At 41.0% G+C, this 23,054-nt stretch overlaps 4 protein-coding genes across 4 annotated transcripts in view; 2 read left to right on the top strand and 2 right to left on the bottom strand.

Annotated features, from left to right (window-relative positions):
• The first annotated feature begins 4,230 nt into the window (after nucleotides 1-4,230).
• Nucleotides 4,231-5,841, top strand: LOC140938063 (uncharacterized). Its single transcript, XM_073387603.1, has one exon. The coding sequence runs from the start codon at nucleotides 4,231-4,233 to the stop codon at nucleotides 5,839-5,841; it is 1,611 nt and encodes a 536-aa protein (XP_073243704.1).
• Nucleotides 5,842-6,520: 679 nt separating this feature from the next.
• LOC140938062 (uncharacterized) lies at nucleotides 6,521-6,976 on the top strand. The gene has a single exon (XM_073387602.1). It carries the CDS (start codon nucleotides 6,521-6,523, stop codon nucleotides 6,974-6,976), a length of 456 nt encoding a protein of 151 aa, XP_073243703.1.
• A 7,325-nt stretch (nucleotides 6,977-14,301) lies between these two features.
• On the bottom strand, nucleotides 14,302-18,321 carry LOC140938061 (tyrosinase-like). Its single transcript, XM_073387601.1, has 3 exons — nucleotides 17,882-18,321; nucleotides 15,786-16,747; nucleotides 14,302-14,516 (listed from the first exon to the last, which is right to left on the bottom strand). Exons 1-3 carry the CDS (start codon nucleotides 18,319-18,321, stop codon nucleotides 14,302-14,304), a joined length of 1,617 nt encoding a protein of 538 aa, XP_073243702.1.
• A 4,187-nt stretch (nucleotides 18,322-22,508) lies between these two features.
• The window catches only part of LOC140937367 (uncharacterized), a 26,586-nt gene continuing 26,040 nt past the window's right edge, over nucleotides 22,509-23,054 (bottom strand). The window contains exon 20 of the mRNA XM_073386920.1: nucleotides 22,509-23,039. Coding sequence (XP_073243021.1) covers nucleotides 22,966-23,039 — 74 coding nt within the window. The 3' untranslated portion in view covers nucleotides 22,509-22,965. The remainder of the gene's footprint in view (nucleotides 23,040-23,054) is intronic.

The following is a 23,054-nucleotide window of genomic DNA, read 5'->3' as shown; positions in this document are numbered from 1 at the left end:
TAGCGATGACTAGGGATGACTAAGGATAACTAGGGATGACTAGGGATGACCAGGGATGAGTGGGATGACTAGGGATGACTAAGGATGATTGGAATGACTAGGGATGACTAGCGATGACTGGCATGACTATGGATGACTAGGGATGACTGTGATGACTAGGAATGACTAAGGATAACTAGGGATGACTAGGGATGACTGGGATGACTGGGATGACTAGGGATGACTAAGGATACCTAGGGATGACCAGGGATGACTTGGATGACTAGCGATGACTAGGGATGACTAAGGATAACTAGGGAGGACTAGGGATGACCAGGGATGAGTGGGATGACTAGGGATGACTAAGGATGATTGGAATGACTAGGGATGACTAGGGATGACATAGGGATGACTAGGGATGACTAGGGATGACAAGGGATGACAAGGGATGACTGGGATGACTACCAATGACCAGGGATAACGTGGATGACTAGGGATGACTAAGATGACTTGGGATGACTAGGGATGACTAAGGATGACTAGGGATGACTAGGGATGACTGGGATGACTAGGGATGACTAAGGATGACTAGGATGACTAGGGATGACAAGGGATGACTGCGATGACTACGAATGACCAGGGATGATTGGGATGACTAGCGGTGACTAGGGATGACTGGCGATGACTAAGATGACTTGGTATGACTAGGGATGACCAGGGATGACTGTGATGGCTAGGGATGACTAAGGATAACTAGGGATGACCAGGGATGACTAGGGATGACTAAAGATGACTGGGATGACTAGGGATGACCAGGGATGAGTGGGATGACTAGGGATGACTAAGGATGATTGGAATGACTAGGGATGACTAGGGATGACATAGGGATGACTGGGATGACTTTGGATGACTAAGGATGACTAGGGATGACTGGGATGATTTGGGATGACTAGGGTGACTTGTATGACTAAGGATGACTAGGGAAGACTAGAAATGACTAGGATGACTAGGGATGACTAGGGATGACTGTAATGACTAGGAATGACTAAGGATAACTAGGGATGACTAGGGATGACTGGGATGACTGGGATGACTAGGGATGACTAAGGATAACTAGGGATGACCAGGGATGACTTGGATGACTAGCGATGACTAGAGATGACTAAGGATAACTAGGGATGACTAGGGATGACCAGGGATGAGTGGGATGACTAGGGATGACTAAGGATGATTGGAATGACTATGGATGACTAGGGATGACTAGGGATGACTTGTATGACTAAGGATGACTAGGGAAGACTAGAAATGAGTAGGATGACTAGGGATGACTAGGGATGACTGTGATGACTAGGAATGACTAAGGATAACTAGGGATGACTAGGGATGACTGGGATGACTAGGGATAACTAGGGATGACTAGCTATGACCAGGGATGACTAGGGATGACTAAAGATGACTGGGATGACTAGGGATGACTAGGGATGACTAGGCATGACTAGGGATGACTGGGATGAGTAGAGGTGAAAAGGGATGACTAGGGATTACAAGGGATGACAAGCGATGAGTAGGATGACTTGAAATGACTAGGAATGACTAGGGATGACTAAGGATGACTAGGGATAACTAGGATGACTAGGGATGACTAGGATTGATTGGGATGACTAGGGATGAGTGGGATGACTAGGGATGACTAGGGATGACAGGGATGATTAGGGATGACTAGGGATGACTAAGGATGACTGGGATGACTAGGGATAACTAGGGATGACTAGGGATGACTTGGAGAACTAGCGATGACTAGGGATGACTAAGGATAACTAGGGATGACTAGGGATGACCAGGGATGAGTGGGATGACTAGGGATGACTAAGGATGATTGGAATGACTAGGGATGACTAGGGATGACATAGGGATGACTAGGGATGACTGGCATGACTATGGATGACTAGGGATGACTGTGATGACTAGGAATGACTAAGGATAACTAGGGATGACTAGGGATGACTGGGATGACTGGGATGACTAGGGATGACTAAGGATAACTAGGGATGACCAGGGATGACTTGGATGACTAGCGATGACTAGGGATGACTAAGGATAACTAGGGAGGACTAGGGATGACCAGGGATGAGTGGGATGACTAGGGATGACTAAGGATGATTGGAATGACTAGGGATGACTAGGGATGACATAGGGATGACTAGGGATGACTTGTATGACTAAGGATGACTAGGGAAGACTAGAAATGACTAGGATGACTAGGGATGACTAGGGATGACTGTGATGACTAGGAATGACTAAGGATAACTAGGGATGACTAGGGATGACTGGGATGACTAGGGATAACTAGGGATGACAAGGGATGACCAGGGATGACCAGGGATGACTTGGATGACTAGCGATGACTACGGATGACTAAGGATAACTAGGGATGATTAGGGATGACCAGGGATGAGTGGGATGACTAGGGATGACTAAGGATGATTGGAATGACTAGCGATGACTAGGGATGACATAGGGATGACTAGGGATGACTGGGATGATTTGGGATGACTAGGGTGACTTGTATGACTAGGGATGACTAGGGAAGACTAGAAATGACTAGGATGACTAGGAATGACTAGGGATGACTGTGATGACTAGGAATGACTAAGGATAACTAGGGATGACTAGGGATGACTGGGATGACTAGGGATGACTAAGGATAACTAGGGATGACTAGGGATGACCAGGGATGATTAGGGATGACTAAAGATGACTGGGATGACTAGGGATGACTAGGGATGACTAGGGATGACTGGGATGAGTAGAGGTGACAAGGGATGACTAGGGATGACAAGGGATGACAAGCGATGACTAGGATGACTTGAAATGAGTAGGAATGACTAGGGATGACTAAGGATGACTAGGGATAACTGGGATGACTAGGGATGACTAGGAATGATTGGGATGACTAGGGATGACTGGGATGACTAAGGATGACTGGGATGACTAGGGATACCTAGGGATGACTAGGGATGACCAGGGATGATTTGGATGACTAGGGATGACTAGGGATGACTAGGGATGACCAGGGATGACTAGGGATGACATAGGGATGACTAGGGATGACTGGGATGACTAGGGATGACTAGGGATGACTAAGGATGACTAGGGATGACTGGGATGATTTGGGATGACTAGGGTGACTTGTATGACTAAGGATGACTAGGGATGACTAGGGATGACAAGGGAAGACTGGGATGACTAGGCATGACTAGGGATGACTGGGACGACTAGGGATGACTAGGATGACTTGGGATGACTAGGGATGACAAGGGATGACAAAGGATGACTAGGGATGACTGGGATGACTAGGGATCAAGACGGATGATTGGGATGACTAGGGATGACTAGAGATGACTGGGATGACTAGGGATGACTAGGGATGACTGGGTTGACTAGGGATGACTAGGGATGACTGGGACGACTAGGGATGACTTGGATGACTAGGGATGACGAGGGTGACTGGGATGACTAAAGATGACTAAAGATGACTAGGGATGAGTAGGGATGACAAGGGAAGACTGGGATGACTAGGCATGACTAGGGATGACTGGGACGACTAGGGATGACTAGGATGACTTGGGATGACTAGGGATGACAAGGGATGACAAAGGATGACTGGGATGACTAGGGATCAAGACGGATGATTGGGATGACTAGGGATGACTAGCGATGACTAGGGATGACTGGGTTGACTAGGGATGACTAGGGATGAGTAGGGATAACTAGGCATAACAAAGGATAACTGGGATGACTAGCGATGACTGGGATGACAAGAAATACCTAGGCATGACAAGGGATGACTAGGGATGACTGGGACGACTAGGAATCACTAAGGATAACTTGGATGATTGGGATGACTAGGAATCTTTAGGGATGACTACGGGTGTCTAGGGATGACTAGGATGACTGGGAAGAGTAGGGATGACTAGGGATGACTAAGGATGACTAGGGATGACTGGGATGACTAGGGATGACTAGGGATGACTAACGATGACTAGGGATGACTAGAGATGACTGGGATGACTAGGGATGACTAAGGATAGTTAGGGATGACTGGGATTACTAGGGTGACTAGGGATGATTGGGATGACTAGGGATGACTAGGGATGATCTGTTAAGTGAATTATCCAAAAATAGGGGTTTAAGTTAGCTGCCCTTAACATTACTAGTATTCCCGGCCATATCGAGGAATTGCGGATTTATATGAATTCGAAATGTATTGATATTCTTGCGGTTAATGAAACTCGTCTTGATGATACTATATCTAGTGGCGAAGTTACAGTAGCAGGCTATGCCCTGGAGAGAAATGATAGAAACAGAGACGGAGGGGGTGTCGCCCTTTATATCCGGAATACTATCAATTATGAACGCCTATTTGATCTCGAGTGCGAAAGCCTCGAGTGGATTGGCATTAAGGTAATCAAACCCAAGGCCAAATCTTTTATTGTGAGTACGTGGTATAGACCACCACGTTCTAATGTAGACGCCATGAAGGATTTTGAACTTCTTGTTCAGCGAATCGAATCGCTGGGGCTAGAGGTAAATATTTTGGGGGATTTAAATTGTAATGTGGCTGCTTGCCCACTAGAATCACATACAAAGAATCTTCTGGAAATTTGTAACCTTTACCAATACCACCAGTTGATAAATGAACATACCCGAATCACTGAAAAATCCGCTACTACTATTGATTTATTCCTAACAAATAACAAGGAAATTTTTACGCATTCTGGGGTCTGTCACATCGGAATAAGTGACCATTCTCTTATCTATGGAGTTAGAAAATTTTGTATTCCCAAAGGGAAACCAAAGATCGTGGAGTCGCGACAGTTTAGGAACTTTGATGCTAATTCATTCCACGCTGACCTTAACCTAGCACCTTGGCACCTAGTTCATCTGGAAGATAATCCAAATCGTGCCTGGGAAATTTGGTCACGTCTGTTTTTAGAAATTTGTGACTTCCATGCACCAAAACGTAAAAGGAAAGTAAGAAATAATTATGCTCCCTGGCTGACACCAGAGATAAAAAGGATGATGTTTGAGAGGGACAAACTGAAAAGGGCTGCAATTATCAACAATTCAGATGCTCTTTGGACCGAGTATAAGATTGCTCGAAACAATGTAAATGCTAATATCAGGAAAGCAAAAACTAACTACTATAAAAGGTATTTCGAAACAAATCTAGGGGATATTAAGAAATCATGCAAAGGAGTAAACTCAATATTGGGCCGAAATTTACCAACAACTGAAATAAATAGAATAGATGTTGGAGATAACTCAAGTACTACCCCGTTAGAAATCTCTAATGCTCTTAATTATCACTTTACTCACATTGGGCCTAGGTTAGCTGATAATATTCCCAAAACTAGTGTTTGTTTTGAGGACTACATTACGCCATCAAATTCTAGTTTTACCCTGAACGAGACTCACTGCGGTTTTAATCACCGTTTAGTGAGTTCACTTCGAGTCGACAAGGCTACAGGCCTAGATGGTATTTCTGCAAGGCTTTTGAAAGAAGCTTGTCCTGAAATCGTGCCTTCTCTCACCCATATAATTAACCTATCCATTAGGTGTGGGTATTTTCCAGACGAGTGGAAAATTTCCAAAGTATTACCTTTATATAAGGAGGATATTAAGTCTGATCCTAATAACTATAGACCTATATCTATTCTACCAGTTGTCAGTAAAATAATCGAAAAGGTTATCTTCAAACAACTTTATGAGTACCTAACTCACAATAATTTGCTGACAGTTTCTCAGCATGGCTTCAGACCGATGCATTCTACTTTGACTGCCTTGCTTGAAGCGTACTAACAACTGGTACTTAAATATTGATGATGGCCTAATTAACAGTGTACTCTTTCTGGATCTTAAGAAAGCCTTTGATACGGTTGACCACAGCATATTGTTAAAAAAACTGCAACTTTATGGTCTCGACCCGCATGCAGTTCAGTGGTTCAAATCATACCTATCAAATCGCTTTCAGAGTACTTATGTAAATGGAACTCTATCAGACTATCTTCCTGTTAGTTATGGGGTCCCACAAGGTTCTGTACTTGGACCCTTGTTGTTTCTCATTCATATAAATGACCTACAAGAATGCGAGCTGTCATCATCTGCACTCATGTATGCTGATGACACCTCGCTTACCCTTTCCGCCTATGACCCCGCAACTCTTGAAGAAAAGTTAAACAAAGACTTGGATGAGGTTCAAAAGTGACTGAAATCCAATAAACTCACATTAAATGTCAAAAAGACAAAATATATGATAATTGAAAGCCACTACCGACTAAGGCATTTAAATGGTGACTTAAACGTTACTGTTAATAGTCAACAATTGACTTGGGTGACTAATTATATATATCTAGGAATAGAGGTTGACGAGGCATTGGGGTGGCAATCCCATGTAGATACCATCTGTAAAAAGGTATCTGCAGGTATAGGGGCCTTAAAACGTATTCGTTCCCTGGTGCCTCGCCAAACTCTACTGAAAATGTATGATGCTTTAGTCGCTCCTTATTTTGATTATTGCTCCGAAGTCTGGGGATATATGGGAAAACATCTGTGTGACCGACTCCAGAGATTGCAAAATAGGGCTGGGAGAATTATAACATTTAGTGATTATAACACAAGATCTAAGGATATCCTCCAAGACTTGAGATGGGATACCCTTGAGCAAAGACGCTCTAAACAGCTCGCAATAAGTGTTTTTAAATCTCTAAATAACCTTTACCCTGAGAGTTTAAAGAACATGGTTAAACCAACCTCTGGGGTTCATTCCTACAACGTGCGAGGTGCCTCGAACAACATTCTTGTACCAAGGCCCCGTACTGAAGCTGCTAAGAGGGCCTTTAGCTATAGGGGAGCAGTCATGTGGAATGGCCTAGAAAATATGCTTAAAGACGAGATAAATCTCAACTCTTTCAAGTCTGCCCTATCTTTGTCTTGAACCAGGGATTGCCTAGAGGGAGTTGAGATAGAATTTTATTTTAGTTATTTAATGTACCTTTAAGGTTGATTGATTTTTGTGTGATTAATTATAGGATAGATTTTCTTAATATATAGATATTTTTTAGCATTAATGTAGTTTCTCTGAAAATTTTGTTTTGTAAACGGCTCACTGGAAGAGCATTTTTAATGAAGTGATACCGTTAATAAAGCTTTATTGATTGATTGATTGATTTGGATGACTAACGATGATTAGGGATGACTGGGATGACTAGGGATGACTCGGATGACTAGGGATGACTAGAGATGACTAAGGATGATTAGGGATGACTGGGATGACTAGGGATTACCAGGGATGACGGGGATGACTAGGGATGACTAGGGATTATTGGAAAGACAAGGGATGACTAGGGATGACTAGGGATAACTGGGATGACTAAGGATGACTAGGGATGACTAAGGATGAGTAGGGATGACTGGTATGATTTGGGATGACTAGGGTGACTGGTATGACTAAGGATGAAGAGGAAGACTAGGGATGACTAGGGATGAGAAGGGAAGACTGGGATGACTAGGCATGACTAGGGATGCCTGGGATGACTAGAGATGAGTAGAGATGACTGGCGATGACTAGGACGACTTGGGATGACTAGGGATGACTAGGGATGACTGGGATGACTAGGGATGACTAGGGATGATTAAGATGACTTGGGATGACTAGGGATGACTAACGAAGACTAGGGATGACTGGGATGACTAGGGATGACTACGGTGACTGGTATGACTAAGGATGACTAGGGATGAGTAGCAATGACTAGGATGATAAGGGATGACTAGAGATGACAAGGGATGACTAGCGATGACTAGGGATGACTGGGATGAGTAGAGATGACAAGGGATGACTAGGGATGACTGGAATGACTACGGATGAGTAGAGATGACTAGGAATGACTAGGGATGAGTGGGATGACTAGGGATGACTAGGGCTCACTGGGATGACTATGGATGACCTAGTCAACCAAGTCACTCTAGTCACCCTTATTATCCTAGTCACCGAAGACACCCTAGTCACCCAAGGCTCCCAAGTCACCCAAGTCACCCAAGTCACCTAAGTCACGCTAGTCACCCTTGTCATCCAAGGCTCCTAAGTCACCCAAGTCACCTAAGTCAGGCTAGTCACTCTTGTCACCCAATGCACCAAAGTCACCCAAGTCACCAAAGACACCCTAGTCATCCAAGTCACCCAAGTCACCCCAGACACCAAAGTCAGCCAAGTTATCCTAGCCACCTATTTTATTACTAATACCGCATTCAGGTTCCCTGTGGACGAAGTCAAAGCTGCACAGAAAAAAGCACAAAAGCACACTCAGGTGACAAAAAAAATAATCATGCTGATTTTCTGTCTAACTGGTCATTAAATAGGAGAGACACTTATTCCCATATTGAACAATGTGTGATATAAGAAAAGAGATACATGTATGAGCATGACTGTTGCTAAAATGGCAACATGTAAACATTTATATGCCAATTTGGCCTTATATATGTATGTATCTCAGGTTTATTAAAATCAGTTTATGTTACAATAAATATGACCTCTAAGATGTCCCAATCACAATCAACCATCGTTTAGACTATTTAGAGTTCTGGGTTAAAGCAAATTGATACCATCCCCTGATAAGGACCTTTATAGAATAATTAACTACATGTATTCTGCACTTACCTTTCAGTCTTTTTTCTCCCTGTCTTGTTTGTTGCTGTTTGCTTGTTTTTCTTCTTGTCATCATGATGCAAAATAAGCTGTAGCAAATTCATACAATTTTATTGTGGAACCTGAAAAAATTATGACCATTTAATTTTCTTCATTTTCATGAGAACTTAGAAGCTAAATTAAAAAGCATCCAGAAAAGTCATTTTCCCCTTGGTTGATTTACAATCATCTTCAGTTTCAAGTAATACAGTAACTGTAATTTGAAATAACAATATATAACAATTATTCACCGAAGTGGAGGTGGCTAGTCTTGGATATTTACCGAACTGCGAAGCAGTGAGGTAAATATTCACGACTAGCCACCGACACTGAGGTGAATAATTGTTTTAGTATATACTAAAACAGTGAGATAATTGAGCACAAAAATGATGATTTTTAACTCAAATACTGTTGCCTACAATTACAATTTTGGCAAGTAATGACCGGGCGACCGCGGCTGTCGCTTTTTCTTGCCGACAATTAAAACTTTTGAAGGCATTTGTTTAGCTCTTGCGGGGAAATTTCTTCAAAAGGAGTTGTGAATTCTTTTTGTATTTAAAATCATTCTATAAAAAAAGATTATTAAATTTAGTTTTAAGCTTATTTATGAACAAGTCAACTAAATAAAGTAAAGACTTAAATTTACATTTGTAAACAAAAAACTTTTTCACCGGTTTTATCGATAAATTCGTGTCAAAAAGACAAAGCTTTACCTGTTAAAACTTCCAATCCGAACTTCGTCACCTTCTTCGTGTATTTCGGAAACAGCTTGCTTGATTAGTTGTGAAATTTCTTTGTTTGTTTACGGCAGCAAACCGGGAAGGCATTTTGCTCGCAACTTACGCGAGTTTGGCGTCGGTCGCTCGGAGGAACTGGAGGTGAATCAGTGAATAGTGCAGGATATTCACTGATTGAGTAGCCAATCAGAGCGCGCGAAAAACACTATCCACTGTTTTAGTATATACTAAATCTGATTATACATGATACAATAATTATTACAAGTGATGTCACAACTCGTGACTGTGAAAGGTTTGAACCCAGGAGTCATTTCATAAGTAGGTAGAGCATGATCATCCGGGTGATCATAGCCCTGAGTTAAGGATTGTTGTTGACAGTGGCTGACATTTCGATGACCTGTGCAGTAGTCATCTTCAGGGTAAAAGTTAGTTGTATCATGTCAGTTGCATTGATGGTATAAACTCTGGTTATTGACCTGATTGGTCAATAAAGTTGTGATGTTAATGGTCATCTGTTGGTTGTCATTCTGTTGTTGTCAGTTTTGCTTGAGCCCATCAGTAAGTTGTTTGAAAAGTAATTTAAAAAATATATTTAAAAAAATCTTTTATTTCAAAGTAGTCTGTTTAAATGTAAAATATACTGCAATAACAAATAAAAAATAAAAGTAGCAAAAATAAAAAGATAGAAAAAATAACGTTAAAACAAAAAGGCAAGCTCGGCATTTTTGAGCTGGTTGTTTAATGTTGTATTCTCCCACCATTACCCACCACCAAATCCAAATTTAGTCTAATACACATGCTGGTTTCAAACTGACATACAGAGAAAATTGTGGGAAGTCATTAAAACCTTTGGGATGGAAGTGTAGAAGATGGGGTAGGGGGAAGGGGAAATGAGGTTTATAATTAGCCTGATACATGGTTATGTAATAAACTCATTTTATAAACTAACTAAGACAGTACATGCGCTCTGCTTGGCTGAGAGGAATGTTTGCATGAGAGTATGTAAACATGGTTGTGGCGTCGAGATGTTTTACTTTTCACGCGCTGATCACTCAAGCACAAATTTGAAAAAGTTTTCGAGCTCAAAACTCGACAAGTTTACTTAATTTAGTCATTCCTTCATTGGCTGAAACTTGGAAAATGGCTACACTTAAGCTGACATTTTAAGCGAGAAAAGTCCGTATTTTGGAAAGCATCTTTTTGCAAAACAAGAACTGATTTTGCGGGCTAGACTTTGTGGACAAAACTTTGCGACTGGTATGAATTTCTCTTTTAATCAGTGCCATACAAAGAGTTTTGCGTTTTTTCTCGGGAAAGTTATTTTATAAAAGCAATAGAAAACTTTTTCCTGTGTTTGCATAGCCTGATATAAACACTCGAGGCTTTGGAAGAATTCTTGACAGTTATGCAAACCCTCAACTTCATCTCGGGTTTGCATAACTGTCTCAAATTCTCCCAACCCCTCTCGTGTTTATATCAGGCTATGCAAACACAGAAAACGTTTTCTACTGCTTAAATAGTCTATCTACTGTGTAACATAGAGGTAAATGTTTAGTAAAACATCTAAATAAGAGTGAAAAAAAATGCCAAAAAAGACTCAGTAAAGGTATATGAGAGGAATTTCATAGCCATGTTTTAGCAAATTCAGTAATTTTTAACCCATTTACTGTGCTATAAAAGTAACACAGTACAGCACATAGTATTATTCAAATGAAACAAACTATATTTTTACTTTTGGAAAATTGGCGTTACATAGGTTTGACTGTACTTGAGCTTATAAACGTGTATCCCTAACGTTTCTATACAAAAGGCAATACTTCTTACAAAAATTAAGTCTTAAAAGATTAATAACGAGACAAGCCAAACTGTTTGTCACTTCATATTTTAAATTTCCCGCTTCAAGCTTACAATTCCACGCTAGCTGAAACCAAAACTTTCAGACTAGTGATCCTCTTCTTAACGAAATATAACTTAAGATGTTTTCTAAATAAACAAAAAGCATCTTCTTTTGCTCCTGTAAATGTACAAACTTCATACCTGAAGAGTATGATTTCATCAGATTTCATGAAGCCGCAACCTGATCGTACACAGCGAAAATCGTGGTCAACATTCCAACGATGTACAGCTCTGTCTGCCTCTTAGTTTGCCCAAAAATGCCACAGAACGAGGAACGAATTACTTTTAATAGCGGCAGTTATAAAACAGTCCATTTTTCGCATAGTCTTCACCAAAAACTGTTACATTTCCCCCATTTGCCGTTGGTAATCTTGGCTTCTAATGCACAGCATTGGGTTCTCATTCCCAGAACCCTCGGGGCACTAGATTTCCCTGGGAAAAAATAAAAAGGTCCGTATTGCGTGCAAGGATGACTTTCTCGAATAAACGATCATGGCAAGTTTGTTTTTTTTTAACAAAGCAGATAAATAGGTTAATCTTTTGTAATTTATCTTTCAATCATTTTACAGTGCTACAAACTACTGTATCTTTCACAATGGCCTCACGTCTTGAAAAATAGCTCGTGTTCTTAACTGTCAACCAGAACACTTAACAAGTCTTTCCTTTTCCTAGTGGGAGGGTTTGCTCTTGTTAATACCGTGAGATGTGAGATTTTCATGTGTTTAAAAAATTGTGCATGGGATTCCCAAAAGCTTAATCTATATGAAAATAATAAAGGCCATGCATTGACATACGACATTGGCTACGAGCTTACTACAAACTTTACCTGACAAAGACTTTTGTTCCGTTTGAAAACCCTTCTTTTTTTTTTTTTTCAACTTGCGTATTGATTGCAAGCGTGCTCCTTCCTTTCTGGTTAGCCGTAATACCTTCCTCTAATCGGTCATTTAGAATTGTTTTGGGTGATAACGCTACTGGCGAGCTCAGCGCAATCCACAACGACGGCGAAAACAAGCAAATCAAAAGAGGAACAGGTTGAATAAGCAAACAAAAGCTCTGAACGCACAGCACACTTTCTTGCAGTTTTCTTTGCCATTATTGTACGACTAACGTTATCTAATCCGCTCCTAAGGTGTCGCTGCATCAATAGCGATCGTTGGCACTTCGTTTTCGTTGGAAATACCCATACAGGTCATACAGAGGATCAATTATTTTGTGAATGAAAAGTGACAGGCAGGTGATCACCGATCAAGAATATAGTGCTACTTAGAGAAAAATTCTTCTTAATAAGCTTTAGTCAAGCCGTGAAAGGGGTGACGTGACGATGGCAAAGACAAGAAATACGTTAGGCTGTTGTCATGGTGAATAAAACGCCTTTGTACGTTTCCTTGCTGCCCTACGCACAAAAACAATGTGGAGTCTCCGGTTACCGGAGTGTCATATGCAAGAAGCCACAGGAAGCTAAGCAACTGCTTAAAGTGCCCATAACCTAAAATTTTATATTTTCTTATCTGAAACTACACCTTATTAAAATAATTTCTGCTAAGACAATTTTTTTAGAATTTTTTAAAAACGTTCAAATTTGCCGCCATTTTGGCACACCATTCGTCTTAGTCTTCTCTCGGAGTATGACGTTATATGACGTACTTTAAGGAACACGTGACTTTATCGACAGGAAAACATTAAGAGTTCTGGTAGGTTTTCCTGTTTCAGAAAAACTTTCTTCTTGCGAAGACATTGTGATTCAGTCCTTACTTGTAATTGATCTTTTTTGTGTACAGCTGGCGAAGGCAAGGTAATGCGAGTTACTTAATTTACGTCACATGACGTCATATGTGAGCCTGCTAGTTCGCGTGACCAGCGTCGCGGGTGTACCGCAAAAATGTAGACTTCAAAAATTGGTAACAAAATCGCATTTTGTTCAAACCGCAAAATTTTTCCGCAGAAGTTATTTTAATAAGGTATAATTTCAGATAAGAAAAAAAAAATTTTAGGTGATGGGCACTTTAAAAACAATTTCACTCCCAATATTCATTCATTCCCTCCTGTTCAAGGCTTCGGCCGAGCACGTCCTGTTGATGACGCTAAATAGTGAACCTTTATACCCTGCATGTTTAAGACTCAAGACCCTGAAAACCCTCCCTATTTAGAGACACTTCCTTGCAGTTTAAGCCAAATAAGGGAGTGCCCCAGGGGACGACATTTTCAGTGGAGCGAGGCTCATTATCTCTTATGTGCAGTAAAGGGGAAGGGAGGTCTCCGAAGGGGGCAAGGTGATTATTACAATTATTATTATTATGCAGCCTACAACGGGTTACAACACACCATACAGACCATATCTACCAGGATGTAATTGAGCGTAAGGGAGTGGTCATTAATTACTGGCTGGAGGGCCGGTAAATACAGGGGAGAGCTAAAAATTTGAAGGGGCTTTAACGAGGTTGGAAGCAATTGCCGGTGTATTAGCGCTGTAGTGCTCTACCAACTGCGTTATGAATACCCAAACATTGGGGGATAAGCTCATCTTAACCGGGAATAAAATAAAAAATGAAGCCCTGATTTTTTTTGGCAGGCTTTATTTGTGGTTATACTGCTTAAATCATGCAATTATTACTGCACGCGTAATACAATTTGATTTTAAAACTACAACTTTTCTGTATTTGGTGTCAGATTGAATTGTCTTTACATCTTTAAACAGATAAAATACCTGTGATGACGTCATATCTAGTTCAATAAGAAAGCCGAGCTGAAAGAAATAATATTCATTCAATTTTTACTTTGCAATGTACAACATGTACAAAAGTATGTTCAACTTGCAAAAAAAATTAAAAGAAACTTCACAATCCCAATTTTGTCAAATACAAAAACACCTAAAAGGTGATGTTAAATTGAACAATTTAAACGAGGATTTAAAATTACAGACATAAAAAGATCTTACTAATCTTCTTAAGACACAGGCTGCACAGCCAGCGGTTTGTGAAAATGACGATAAGTGATAGTTGAAAGAGAAATTAAAAGAAAAAATATGATCCCGCCGAGAATGCTTGCAATGATAGCGCAGGTCGTGCAGTTTTCCACGGTGTCATCTGGTTCCTTATTTCTGACCACTGGACAAAGACCCAAAGAAGACAACGGAGAATCCTCGTCATCAGGCGAGTTCCCTTAAAAAAATTAATCAATTCATTGTTATTGGTAATGTGTTCAAAGTAATGCAAGTTGTTCTAGCTTACGAGTTTAGAGCAGATCCTGATTTTTGACAACATAAACAAATCTAACGATCAGCACTTTTTGGCGGCATTCCTTGCTATATGTTATTTTTGAGGTTCAAATTTATCATCAAACAAAAGTTATTTCGGCGTATCATATTTGCATAGTGGATCTCTCACGAAGCACGCGCAGTGAAGCATCATGGGTGTGAAAAACTGGCAACCTATAAATACGAAAAAATTTTGACAATCACGTGACCCGCGTCCGTCCGTACACCCCTACATGTAAGCCGGAGTGAGATTTCGCATTCAAGCACCCGCTCGTTTTGGCGGTAAATCTCATGGACACCTGGACATTTAGAAAGAAAAAAACAACAATAAGGCGAGTCATTTTTTCGACTAAATTTTGATGTCTACAGTGACATAGATAACAGAGAAAGAGCAAGCGCGAGAAAAAAAGCAACGGAGACGAATTTCGCTGGAAGAAAGGATGAAAATTTTGTAGTGGCAGTGAGAAAATGAGAAATGCTAGCAGCCAGCAAGGTGAAAAATGAGCGGCAGTGAAAAAAAAAAAGAGAGAACAAGAACTCAAAATCGAAATTTTTTGCGAACAGTTGCGAACCACGAGCTGCAGCATTACATGATCCTCTGGAGCATAAAATCCTAAAGACACCCGGGTAACTGTTGTAGTTGTGTAATTTTCTCGTAGCAGCCATTACAGTTACATTGCTTTCTTGTTCCAACACCCTCCCCCTCATTATATAAGAACAGGTTTTATTTGCCAGGCTGAACTGGTTCTTATATATATCAGGTGCTTTATGGGCCAAATTTCAGCCTGATGTTCTTAATCCATTTGTTCTTATATGCGGGTGTTTACTGTATAAACATGAGATTTTAAGGTACATTTCTGTAGAGTCTTTTGGACAGTATCTATGGTTAGTTCTAGCAGTTGGCTCGTTTAAAGTCTCAAGAGCCGGCGAGGATATCTCTTGTGAGTTTACGTGTGCTATTGGAGGATTCTTAGGGCCTGTTTACATGGAGTGGGGGACCCCGGTCTAGTGGGGTTGGTTTCTTTTGTTTTCACGCTCTAGGGGACACAAAACAAAAGAAACCTACCCAACTAGACCGGAGTCCCCCACTCCATGTAAACAGGGTCTTATTCATAGAGTAGGACATTATATTCATCAATTGCAAGTCAGGAAAACGGAATATGGAAACACATACCTTCTTCGTCAACATCCTCATAGTCGTAACCAAACTCAAACGACTTCTTGAAAATGTTTTCATGAGTGTACACAGGAAAAAGTGGCACAATGAGATCACCTCTGTTGTGACCAAGGGGAGCGTCGTATGACGAAAGAACAGAAGCATTCTTGTTGTACTTACGAAGCCACTTCTCTAAAACCCGATCAACAGAAGAGTGGTGAAGAAAGAAGATGGGGTCATTAGAAGCCGATAGAGAGCTACTCATTGCACCTCCAATCACCAAGTGCACTCGATTATGAAGAGAATGAACATTTGGCAGTCGATAACCTGTAGTAGTGTTGATGAAACCCTCAAGGAGGTTTCTAAAATTGCAGCTTGAATCTGCGCTGTAGGGCGGAAGATCGAACGTGTCAAAACGAAGAGCAAAGTTTACATCCTTTTTGGACGGAAAAGTCATGTGGTATCCGTTTTCTTTCATCTTCTTTTTGTCGCTCTCTTTCAAACGCTCTAAAACAGGATTTTTAGTCGTAGGGTCACACATTTGAGTCATGAGCGTGTCTTCATAAGTACATATTGTGCTCCAGTCGTTGAAATATTTCCCCTTCACAGTGCCGTCTCCTTCCGTCACTCCAAGCAGGTCTTCAGTGCAAATTTCGCACTTGTCTTCATTAACGGTCCAATCCCAGTATGGTATGGCAAATTCCTTGTCTTCAGTTACTTCTTGAATTGTTCTCTCTATCGCCAGCAGGTATAACCGATGCCATGTAAGAAAGCCTTGCCCCTCATGCGCAAAGTCCATGACTGTGCCCGTGAGATTATCAGTGTGAACTGGTCCACGCGCAGCATAGTAGTGCACCCACACAAATAAATCAAAGACCGTGACATTGTGAAACAAACTTGTTGGATCCTGGCCTGCAAGGGTTCTTTCTTGTATTTCTTGGTAGGAAATCCTGCTTACAACATAATCACTGTCCACATACCTGAAAACAAACCGAAATTGTTGGAGACCGATGCTCTGTCGACACTCCACCTACAACACATCGACCAATAACGTGGTCTCGCGCGATACTCGTTCGATCAATGCAATCGGCTGACTGTCGGTAGAGTATCAGTCGACACTCGACCGACAATCGGCCGATACTAGACCAATCGATTTAATTGTCGATTGTATCGATCGACACTAGCACTAACCGTCAGTGATAATTGTTTTGGTGATTTTTTGCAGGCCTAACATTACACTGAAAACTTGAAAAAGTTAGCCGACGTTTTCAAGTTTTAATCCAACACGCCCACCGTTACCATTCGAAGCAACAGACAAAAGGAAATTAAATAACAAACCCGGAGCATAATTTTTGGACTTAAAATATTTCTGCAAAGAAAGGTTATAGCTTTCTAAAAAGATAGTGTGACATAGTCCCCTAAAGGCGCTCTATTCGATAAATATAGGGCGCACGACAGACTGCTTGCAGTCCGCCCATTTTTCTTAAAATTCGTTTAGTTCTTACACCAGCCAGTGCATTACCAACAACGATGTTTCAATAATGGATTAGGAAGAGACAAGAAATTTTTCCTTCCCGGTCGTTATGCCCTCGTTTATCGCGGCCTCGCCGCTTGCGTGCATGGTTACACTTGGAGTAACTTCAGTCCCCGATGCAATCCTAAAAGTCTGGCTCGGGTTGTTCAAAAGATGGATAGCGCTATCCACCGGATAAATCACTATCCAGCGGATAAGTATTTGGGAAACCAATTGCACTATCCAGTGGACAGAGATTTATCCGGTGGATACCGTTATCCACCTTTTGAACAACCGCGGCCAGGTGTACTTGTATTGAAATTCCGACCCTGCGCGCTGTTAGAGTTCCAGTAGCTCAGTGGTTAGACCGTCTGAACTAGAACTCGGAGGGTCGAGAAATCGATTCTCACCTCGAGCTCGGAAAATGTTTCTGCGCTTTCTGGTGTTTGAATTCTTCTTCTTCTTTAATTTGAAAAGAAAATGAGAGACAGCTCACAGTCCAAGCGCAAGAGGGAAATAGGAAACTTCCTTTCTTCCTTGCCCACCCTGACGCCCCATTCCAGTCCCTTTCGAACGCCTGGGGGCGCTTGCTAAATCTTACCTTGTCTTATTGATGTAACTCATATAACGATGTTTCTCATCGTTTGTCAGCTTGGCGAAGTTCCTACGCTTCAGGAGTCTTTTCTGGTTGCAGTCGTCACCATGGTAACCGTATTTACACTTGCTACAATCGTAGCCGGCAAAATATGACTTGCACTTGCAACTTCTGTTGAAAAGCGCATTGGGCCAGTTATGGCGGTCGTCCCCTTTATGGAATTCTTGGAAATGACTGTACGCTTTGTCCCACCGGCGAACGATCAAATCCTGGCATTCACCACGGTCTCCGTCGCTACCACATGGTGCTTTGAAGCCGTTTGGCGTAGGACAACACGTCTTGTCCCTCAAGCTCTCGAGGTTCACACACTCCTTGGGAAACTGGCTCTCAACCCACGGAAGCCAAAGAGCAACAAAATAAAGAAAACTAGTTATTTGAAAGGTCATCTTCTTTTTTCTGAAAAATAGTAAGTACGGGACTAACTATTTCATGTTCTTCATTGGGAGCGGCTGGGTTGCAGATCACTGACCTGCAAACTCTATAGTACTAATTAATCTTCCAATTATGATTATTTCAAGTAAGGCTGGTAATTATCTTCGCGAACTGATCTAGTTTGACAAATGAAACACTCGGACCTCTTGTAGGCGAACGGCTAAACCGCGAAGATTTACTGGTAGCCTACTTGAAATGGTCGCTTACAAGAGTCGAACCGCAGCGGTCTCTTCCGGAATTAGGTTTATCTAAATCAGATTCAAGAGAATTTATTGCATATTATCACGTAAAGTATCATGTTGTTATAAAAGGTCTTCGTATACTCTACATACAGCGAACATAGAGATGAGACAGAGAGGGAATTCGAAGGGATAATGCGCTCTCAGACCCCCAACAAAATACCAAGAAAATACAAAAGCGTAAAATCGATGTAGCACTAAGGAGCATTACATGAGGAGGCGAATGTTCAGTTCAGTAACAGACAGCATAAAAAACCCAGGCAATCAATAACGAATACGAATATCTCGCCCCACATAAGGAAATCCAATATATACAGTCTTGGATTCTGGATTCCACACAGTGGATTCCGGATCGCAAGGAAATTAAGGCACGGGTCTTGTTTCAATTCCCAGTCATATAGCTGTAAAACTTGAGCAGAATAATGAGTCTGAAAGTTATACAACTCCGTGTAAAATAATATGGAAATTAGGTCACGTGACCTTGGACGGCCATTTTGCTCGAAAAAACTTACATTAGAAATGGCACTAATTTATAATAACAGTCAATCAAAGAAGTTACTACCAAAAATGTCACTAGATGAACGACTAAATATCTGTGCTCGGGCTTTGTTGAATAATTTATTGAAAATTTAAATAAACGGAATTGTGTACTAGTGCCCAGTCCCCTTATCAAATGGTTTTCGAATTTCGTCCCTTTCTAAAGGGTTAACTTAAAAGGCCTAGCCCCAGAAATGATATACCCATTAGGCTCATTAACTATGACGATAACTGCAACTTCCAGAAAGTAATGAAAAGTGGAGCCTTCTCGGCAAATAGAATTTTGACCTAAAAATGGCCTTGGTATGTCACGTGACAATTAATGACTCCAACCATAATTCAAAGTTATTGAAGTTACACCAGGTAGTCTGTCTATAAGTTATTTGGTGCTCTATTGAAAGCTTAAAAGTTAGACCACCCCCCTCTGTTTTTGAGGAATTAAATAGAAGACCCATGCCTTAATTTTCTTGAGATTCCATGCCTTGGATTCCAGTCTTTGTCAATGGAGCTTGGATTCTGGATTCCAGTCGTTAGTGGGATTCCGTATTCCAAAGCCCTGGATTTCGGATTCTACAAGCAAAAACTTAGGGGAATCCGGCCGGAACCTGCACTCCCTTACATGGGGCGGGATATCAGAACATTGCGCAGAAGAAATAATATCCACGGAGCGCAGAAGAGACCTTGTTCAGTTCAGAGCCAGGACGAGTTGCCTTCATTCAGTTCATTGCCTTCACTTATTACAGAATCAAATATCAACTAGACAGATCAAAATTTGTCATAAATCTGTTAAATTATAATCCAGATATTATCCAATGCTCGGTTGGAACGAACGTTGCCTGAATGACGCATTCGCTTTCCTAGTGAGGTACGAAGTTTAGTTGTTGTTATTCGTTCTCAGTCATTACTTTTAGCTGTTTATGGGAGCATACCGAGTGGTACAAAATATTTGCGGATTGGCGATTTTTTTCTGTTTTGCTGGGACTATTTTTTGCGATTAGGATAGACTGTTTTTCTTGCTGGGAATTAATTTTCGCGATTTTCAGAAAGTACCCAGTACCCAGCATTGACAATACGGTATTTTCGTTTTTGTTTGAGTACGTGCACTAGAAACACATATTTTCAAACAATAAACAAGTATACTGTTGAGTTTCTGAATGAAAGAGACAAGTTGTGATTGAACAGACACGATTTCTTAGTACTGTATTTTTGTGTAGCGAATTTAAGTTTGAGAATAAATTACTCTGGAGTAAATTTTTGCGGGAAAAATGTTTGCGGTAATTTTTATTCGCGAAAACTTATTTTTGAGGATCACTGAAAAAAATCGCAAAAATTAGAACCCGCAAAAATTTCGTGCCACACGGTAGGATAATATATTTGACAGATTTGTAACACGATCGAACCATGATTTGTACGTCATCCTATGTGAACAAATGCGATTCCCGCTACCAACTGTATAATCAAGGCCACAAATAACTCCTCTGGGCTCTGCGCAATATCGAGTTGTCTATCTACGATCTCGAGAAACAAATCCGGCTGCAATGCAAGCTACGTCACATTCGTGGGTTACAGAAAAAACTCCTTATTTTGGGTTAAAGGTTACGCAACGGTGTCGACGCTCATATTTTGACATGTTTTGAGTTTGGACTACCTGTGGACAACTGTTGTGGATCAGTTCAATGAATGAACGCGTTTGCTAACTCAAGACGAAGTCGTTTACTAAATGTGACTTAGTACCTGACCAGGTTTTGTAATCCTCATCGTGAGTTTTATATTTCCCTTAAGTTATTTTTTCCTAAAATGAAGTCAACCTCTAGCTCTAGGAACTGGTGAAGTCAACATGTTCACAATGGCAGGAAGGACTTTATGTTGTCACAACCAAGTAAACGAAATACACAAGAGACTTAAGAGTCTTTTAGCTGTGGTGTTCTAGGAAAGAAACTTATACAAAATTGTAATAAGAGAGCAATAGAGCAAGTTTACTCACCAATCAATCCTCCGTTTCTCTTCTAACAATATGAAACCAGGTGTGAAAGCACAATACAAACAACTGATAGTTTAATATTTCCCTAGGAGAGATCGTGCACAACATGATCTGGTACGGCGCCCCGGGGTCATGGCCTGTGTAGCAGTCGTTTCCCGGCTTAGCACGCCTATTCAATTTTTTTTCTCCTTTTAAACCCCGCGCGTCCTTTACGCTTCTCTCGCATGGCTAAAAGAAAATAGCCTGCGTAGCTGACAGGAGTACTTTCTAAGCGAGTGGCAGGGCCGCCAGAGAAAGGAGAAAATCCTGCCTGCCACATTTCTTATGAGTTTTGAATGCCACCCTCTTTTGTCATCCTGCTCAGTATCAGGCAATCAGGAAAAGAGATGTAAAACGAAACCGTTGGTAATTTAGGGGCGGACCCTTAGGAAAGTTATGGGGGATGAGGGAGGGGGGGTGTTTGCGGGGAATTTTTTGAATTTTTTTCGTTAACATTTTCATTGCATGATTTCTTAGGTATCTTTTAGGGTTAATTAGCGCGTATGTTTTTTTTTTTTATATCATTTCCCCTTGCGCGAATATTTTTTTTTTTACTTCGTCCACCCCCAATAAGTCTTCTAATGGTCCGTCCCTTACTCACAAAAAGGCGAGAATTCGACCCCATGATCCTGAAGTGTCTCTTAAAAGAAGACGGTGTGCATTTTGTCTTTTGTCCTAAACAGGGTAATAAAAATGAGGTTGGTGTCCTAAACAGGATATGTATTTTATGAATTTTTTTGTCCTGAACAGGGTCAGGGTTTCCACCCTCAGCGACTCACCTGTTACCAATTATTAGTCGAGTATCCCCGGGGAACTTCCCTTTGCTGCCCTGAGTATACTATCGACGTGAAATTTCCGATATTTTCAGAGGCTACGACAGCCTGCTACTACTATTTTGCAGCGTTAAAGAAAGAGCATCCCCAGAAGTCTTCTCCTTGAACTGCATGGGGGATCTAGGGATTTTACGATGTGGAATCTAGGAAAAGTTGTTCTTAAGAATCGTCATCCATTCAGAAAAGAAAAGCAAGATTTTCGTTTTGAATTCGCAGTAAGTTGCCTACATTTTCGTCGACCCTTTTACGTGCCTAATTTGATTATGCCACCGTTTTTACTCCTCTATCTGTCCTATCTGCCACGGGTTCTCCGGAAATAAAGGAATCTAGAACGTGTAAGGTAACTTGATAAGCAAAGACAAAACATAAAAGAAGATTTTAGATATTTTAAAACTGACATCTTATTATTATCCCCATAAACTTTAGTGACCCCTACCGGCGTTTCGTTTCAAATCTCAGTTGAAGACCAGCGCGGGCCAAGATATTTACGAGCGTCGCAAGGGTGCGACGGCTAAAAGCTGGTGACAACAATATTGTTTCGAGTTTCAATAAATGTACAACCGGTACGGTTTACGAGACGACACGAAAGCTATCCGGCAAAGCGTGAAAAAAGCTTAAAAGAAGACAGTCCACACCTATTATTTGTTTCCTTAGTAACTCATCTTCTGCATGTTTATAACTGTGACTATACTTGATATTATTGTCCCAGGACAATATAGCAGCAGACTATAACTTTACTTATTTCTACAACATCGAAAGGCAAAGACGCTAATAACCTTGACCATCAGCAGGCGAAAGAGATCTAGTGTCATTTACTGGAGCTTTTCAGTTCCAGATCTGTGAAAACTAAAGCGCGCTTGGGGCAAAAACATCACGGGCTGCTGACACCAGTTTCTAAAACACTTAGAACTAAACAGGTTTTTTTTTTCTATAAAATAAAGTTAATACGTTGAGATGTTCTGTAGCATTTCAAGATGGAGGGGCATCAAGAGGGTTTATCGGTTGTGCTTGTCCTCGTCCAACATTCTTGGATTTTTTCTTTCCTGAAAAATAGGAGT

Source organism: Porites lutea, chromosome 5, assembly GCF_958299795.1.
Source record: "Porites lutea chromosome 5, jaPorLute2.1, whole genome shotgun sequence".
Lineage (NCBI taxonomy): Eukaryota > Metazoa > Cnidaria > Anthozoa > Scleractinia > Poritidae > Porites > Porites lutea.
Note: the sequence above shows the minus strand (reverse complement) of the source record. Positions and strands in the feature narration are given on the sequence as shown.

Excerpts from the sequence above, each read along its gene's own strand:
- LOC140938063 (XM_073387603.1), top strand. The coding sequence starts at position 4,231 with ATGAATTCGAAATGTATTGATATTCTTGCGGTTAATGAAACTCGTCTT.
- LOC140938062 (XM_073387602.1), top strand. The coding sequence starts at position 6,521 with ATGTATGATGCTTTAGTCGCTCCTTATTTTGATTATTGCTCCGAAGTC.
- LOC140938061 (XM_073387601.1), bottom strand. The coding sequence starts at position 18,321 with ATGACCTTTCAAATAACTAGTTTTCTTTATTTTGTTGCTCTTTGGCTT. Across the intron at positions 16,748-17,881 it reads AGTTACATCAATAAGACAAG|GTATGTGGACAGTGATTATG; the intron begins GTAAGATTTAGC and ends GTTTGTTTTCAG. Across the intron at positions 14,517-15,785 it reads TGAGGATGTTGACGAAGAAG|GGAACTCGCCTGATGACGAG; the intron begins GTATGTGTTTCC and ends AATTTTTTTAAG.